The 6,288-nt window shown below is 33.8% G+C and overlaps 1 protein-coding gene across 1 annotated transcript; it reads right to left on the reverse strand.

Moving 5' to 3' along the window:
• Positions 1-2,441: 2,441 nt before the first annotated feature.
• On the reverse strand, positions 2,442-5,072 carry LOC139153963 (olfactory receptor 13G1-like). Its single transcript, XM_070728391.1, has 2 exons — positions 4,815-5,072; positions 2,442-3,404 (listed from the first exon to the last, which is right to left on the reverse strand). Exons 1-2 carry the CDS (start codon positions 5,070-5,072, stop codon positions 2,442-2,444), a joined length of 1,221 nt encoding a protein of 406 aa, XP_070584492.1.
• Positions 5,073-6,288: the final 1,216 nt, after the last annotated feature.

The following is a 6,288-nucleotide window of genomic DNA, read 5'->3' on the forward strand; positions in this document are numbered from 1 at the left end:
GTTCTTTTTCCTTTTAATTATTATTAATATTATATTAATGGTCTTTGACTGTAAATAAAATTTAATAATAATACCCATTTATTTCTAACTCTTTTGCACCCCTCCTTATTACACTTCTTATAGGTGCCCATTTTGATATTCCTTGCTTCCAATCTTTCTGCCATCTACTTCATCCTTTAAATGCTGCTTTCCTGGGTCCTATAGTTTTCTTACTTAGTTCATTTAAATTTGAATCATGTATACCTTCTTTCCCTAGTCCCTTGTTCACCTTATTTTCTAATTTCACCTATTTCTCCTTTCTTTGGTCCAATTCTAGTAATTATTTTATTTGAAAGGCTTCATAATAATATTGTATATCTGCTAGTCCCCATCCCAATTGGCTCTTATTTATATATACTGTCTTCAATGTTACTCGTACTCTTTTCCTTCCAAAGATCATTCTCATAATTCTCTATCCCATCCCTTTAATTGTTCTGTGTGGATGTCCACTGGCAGCGCTTGTATTAAGTACATTAATTTTAGTAGGATGAACATCTTAGCTGCTTGTGTTCATTTTGTTATTGATAGGTATTTCCCTTTCCATTCTTTAATTTGTCTTCTTATTCTCCTCCATATTTGATCATAATTCCATTTTTAAGCCACTCTTCTTTCTTAGTTATTTGAATACCTAAATATTTTATTCTCCTTTTTGCTAATTGTATCCCTCCTTCCACTGCTATTCTTTTTTGCTCTGTTAAACTCATGTTCATTAACATTATCTCTGATTTATTCAAATTTATTTCCATTCCTGAAACTGCCTCAAAATCTTTCAAAATTATTTTAAGTTCATATATTGTATCCAGCAGATTTTCTGTGACCAGAAAGATATCATCTGCAGACAAATTTATTTTTAGTTCTTCATTTCCTATTTTATTACCCTGTATTCTTACATTATTCCTAATTCTATCTGTTAGACTTTCAATACCGATTAGAAATATCCCTGGTGAAAGAGGACTACTTTGATGGTTACCCCTTTGTAGCTCTACTCTTTTTTGATAACCTATTATTAACTCTAATTCTTGCCCCAGCACGAGTGTACAGCCTTTGGATTGTTTCTATATATGATTTATTAATTCTGTATTTTTCCATTACAATATATACATATTTATGATCTATTGAATCAAAGGCTTTATATACATCCAATTTAATTATACCTCACTTTTTCTGTTCCTTTCTAGCCATTATATTTAATATACCTCTGATTGGGTGTGTAATCTGTGTCCCCTTTATGAAACCATACTGGTCCCCTAAATGATCAGATGTAATAAGAAAAGAAGCAGCTAAGAGAAACTGTATTATTTAATTTGAATAATTATTTTTTATCCAGATGTCAAAAGTACAGGAGGTAGCACTGGATGGATTATGAATACCCAATTCAAAAAATTTATTACTGTATTGTATTTTAAGATTGATGGTATCATATATTGCATATGTGATTGATGTGGAGAAAAAGTTAAAAAAAATTCCTAGGGGAAAAAAAGTCTTGTAAGTGTTATTTTTATTAAAGAAGGGCAACAAAAACATTAAGAATTCTAACAGCAATTATCAAGTTCATCCAAATATCCAACCCTATCCATTCACCGTGGTGTCACTTCAGGATAATCCTAAATACTTCAATCCAAAGTTCAAATATATTTTTTTTTAAAAAAGCATGATCTGCTATGACAAGAAAACTGATTGATTTTTTAACAAAGAAGGCATTCCATACAGAACTTTACAACATGAAAGTATAAAATTAAATCAGTGTATGTAGTAAAATATTGGATGTCATATAATAATTAAAAATAGCACAAACAACATGTAAAATACATACAACAGTTGAGGAGCTAAATCAACCAAACATGTGAGTGCATGATAATTTTCTCACAAATCAAGTACTTTTAATTTAAGGGATCCTTAGTATTCTCAGAGCTATTCACAGAGATCACCAAGAACTCCTCATTTGAATCCTGAGCTACAAATATTCCCCTTTTATTTATGCATTTATTTCCTATCCCAGTTTTACTTTTTTTTAAAAAAAATAGTACTAATTCCCCAAATCAGAAATCTTCAAGTTGTACTTTGAATGTATCTTTAGGTATTTCTACAATATTTTAAAGAAATGCTTCATCAAGTAATCCTTATCCAAGATACATTTTCATGTAAATTATAATGATATATACAGTATCATCAGATTTTCATTGCATTTTTGGGTTGCCTGGAAGAAAAGGCTTAAGAAACACTGATATTTTTGAAAATAAAAAAATAATATAATGTATCAATGTAATAATCATTAAAACAAATTGTTTAAAAACCAATTTTGTTACAATATATGATATTGTATTCTTAAGTACAATATGTAATATATGAAGAAATATTGTTTAATCCTCACCAGAATAGTAGGAATATTGTACTGATGAAATTTAAGATCTTGGTGCAACTCTGAGATTGCCAATGAACATTTTTATTGCTTCTTTAACATCTTTGTTCCTCAAAGAATATATGAGTGGATTGATAACTGGAGTTACCACTGAATAAATGAGAGACACAAGCTTATCCTTATCTAAGAAATAGACAGAAGAGGGTCTCATGTATGTGTAGATGATTGCAGAAAAATAAAAACTAATTACAAAGAGATGTGAGGAACATGTGGAGAAAGCTTTCTTCTTCCCTTCAGTAGAACGGATCCTGAAGATAGTTCTCAATATAAAAAAATAGGAAGTAAAAGTCAACCCACAAGTACATATGCCATAAAACACATCTGCAACCTTTGTCATAAATTCATTTATGCTAGTGTCTGAACATGAAAGATGTAATATTATAGGGATATCGCAATAAAAATGATTTACAACATTGGAATCACAAAAAGAAAGTTGCAGAAGAACTCCAGTATTTATAGCAGTATTAATCATTCCAGTAATCCATACAAAGATTGCAATGCTAACACATACTTCTTTCCTCATGATAATGGTGTAATGCAAAGGATGACAAATGGCGGCATAGCGATCAAAAGCCATAAATGAGAGAAGGACCAACTCTGACCCCAGTGCCCATATAATGAAAAAAATCTGTGTGATGCAGCCATGAAAGGAAATTATTTTTCTATGGGTCCAGAGACTTTGAAGTAATCTAGGAATTGTAACTGAGACTGATAATATATTCAGTAAGGACAAATTGAATATGAGGAAGTACATGGGTGTATGGAGTTTCTTGAAAGTAGATATGATAAAGATAAGGAGGAGGTTAGCTATCAGAGCTGCAGAATAGATGAAGACAAACACCCAGAAGAGAAATATCTGCAGTTTAGGGGAATCAGTAAGACCCAGTAGGATAATCTCTGTGATGGCAGAATGGTTTTTTATTTCAGCAACTCTGATTCCAGTGACCTAGGAAGATACATTATATTATATTTTATTGATATAAACATCTCACACTATTCATATAAAAGGTAATTAATTTGTGATGAAAGACCCAATTTAATATTTTGTAGAAATGCACTTGGCTGAAAATAGGGAGCCCATAGGTTCTAATCTTGCCTTAGGCATAAAGCTAGTGACAGCAGAAAACTTTATTTACATTTAAAATCTTTTCATATAGATTTTCTGTGAGTGCCATATCTAAAAATTATACCATTCTCTCTCTCCCCCAGAACTTGGCATAGGGGGAATATCTCTTGTTTTCTGTTTAGTCATTAAATGCCACAAATCCAAATTCCATAATTATTCTCTTCTAATAGAATTTATCCAACTGTATACTATATTTCTATTATAATAATAAAAAATTATTTATGGTCAAAGACCATCAATATAATATTAATAATAACTATTGGAAAATATGAAATTTGTGAGATAATATTAATGGGGATCATTAATTCAAAAAATTCCAAAGAAAACCAGAACATTTTAGTAAAAGCTAAGTAAAGATCAGGGTGAAAATGAGGTTAATAAAAACATCCATTTGAAATTAAGACAAGAGTGAAATTAGGACAAGATCTAAAGTTGAATATATTTACCTTCATTTTAATTTCTTCTTTGTTGTTCTTACTGGACTTTGTTTTTCTGTTGGATGGAACAAAAAGTTAAGGTTTGACATCTATCACCTGCAAAACATTGAAGTCAATTACCATACTTTTCATCAGTCTCCTGGAAGAGGTGCAATCTATGGTTGGCATGTTCTGGTTTAAAAAGCTTTCTTCTTATCAAGCAATGTTACACCTGGGAAGAGCACTTTGGGACTTAAAGTGAATCCATAATTCCATAATATATGAAGTAACATTTCTCTAAAACCAGGAGAAAGAAAAACAATGTTTCCAAATTCTTTGTTCCCTTAGGGTTGCCCCCTGCGCCCTGCATCTTTCTTGCTTCCATTTTTCTCACTACCTAGAGTGGTGTCATCCCTCTGACTAACAGACTGGCACACACCTCTCTATTGAAGATTGCTTCCTCCTTTCCTATCCCCACTACATGGTTTCTGTGATATTTGGCAGGTAGATCATCTGCATTAGATTCTCTGCATTAATCTTCCCCACACTTTTTGCGTAATAAATCTGGGTACAATACAACTCGTTCTGTATTCTGCACTAGTTGCAGCTCCATCATAATCTTCAATTATAGCCCAATGTAAAGCCCATTGCCATAGTCCATCTGGGAGATTACCAAAGAATGATTGACTGAAAGCAGGGTTTCTTAATTCAGCAACACTTGATCTGCTATACAACTTGAGGTTGAGTTAAAGCCCTTTAGCCACCACTATAACCAGTGGTGGGTTGCTGCCAGTTTGGACTGGTTCACCCATACTGGTAGCAATGTCTGGTAGACCATGCTCTCAAACCAGTCCTCCAGTTGCTGCTCCTTGAAAATGGCTGGCAAAGAACTCTGTGCATGCACAAAGGCTTCTGCACATTTGCAGGGTGTAATTTTCTTGACGTGACTCAGGCAAAACACGCACTTCCAACTCAATGTGAACCAGTAGGGAAGTAAGTGGGACCCACCCCTGACTGTCACCTGCTGCTCAAGTATGAGTCTCAGGTCCTGGAAAACTCCAAGATTATGCATCAGCTCATCTGAAGCAGTGCAACCTCATCCAAGACCAAAGGTATAAAGCTTCCAGATGCAGAGGACCTTAACTAAGCACCTTAGCTTAATTAAGGTCCTCTATCCCTATCTCAATCCCTGAACTCATCAGAAGGTTGAACAAATCTGTTTCTATCCAAATCTGTAATCTGACAGGAAGGGACCCAGGTAATCCATAACTTTCAGGTAACTGTGTTTAAAATTCCAAGAACTCTGCTTATTCTCTTATTCCCAAGAAGATGAAACTATTCCCAGGTAACTGAGTAAGTCCTTTCCTTAGACATCTCAAAAAGACCTACATCATACATAGTCTTCAATTGAGAAAAAAATCTGATTTTATTTATTTATTTATTTATTAGATTTCTATGCTGCCCTTCAAGATAAAATTTGATGAATTTTATTCTCCACAATTCCTTGGTGCAACATTGAAAATGAATCTCAGAGTTGCCTTTATACATAATAGAACAGGTAAACCTAAGTAGGGCTGTCCTATGGATACAATAAAAACAGATAAATATTGAGGTTTTGTGGTCCTTATAAAAAAAATGTGGGCATTAGTAATGGCTCTAGCTCATGATCACTGAGATTCAACCTTTGTTATCCTCCAGCAATACTCTTGGCCCTTTTAGTTTCCTCAGGAATTCTATCTCCAAAGGGAATGCCATGAGTGATAAGCCAAGAGAAAGCCATAGTCATAGACCTATCCTAAGCTGATAGATAAATTAGTGAAGATTGGACTGAATCCCTGGATAGTTCAATGGATTTGCAGCTGGCTGAAGCGTAGACATCAGAGAGTTATTGTTAATGGCGAGTATTCTGAGCAGAGTCAGGTTACAAGCGGTGTGCCACAAGGATCTGTTCTGGGTCCTATTCTTTTTAATATATTTGTGAGTGACATAGGGGAAGGTTTGGTAGGGAAGGTTTGCCTATTTGCCGATGACTCTAAAGTGTGCAATAGGGTTGATATTCCTGGAGGCGTCTGTAATATGGTAAATGATTTAGCTTTACTAGATAAATGGTCTAAGCAATGGAAACTGCAGTTTAATGTTTCCAAATGTAAAATAATGCACTTGGGGAAAAGGAATCCTCAATCTGAGTATTGTATTGGCAGTTCAGTGTTGGCAAATACTTCAAAAGAAAAGGATTTAGGGGTAGTGATTTCTGACAGTCTCAAAATGGGTGAACAGTGCAGTCAGGC

Source organism: Erythrolamprus reginae, chromosome Z (assembly GCF_031021105.1).
Source record: "Erythrolamprus reginae isolate rEryReg1 chromosome Z, rEryReg1.hap1, whole genome shotgun sequence".
NCBI lineage: Eukaryota > Metazoa > Chordata > Lepidosauria > Squamata > Dipsadidae > Erythrolamprus > Erythrolamprus reginae.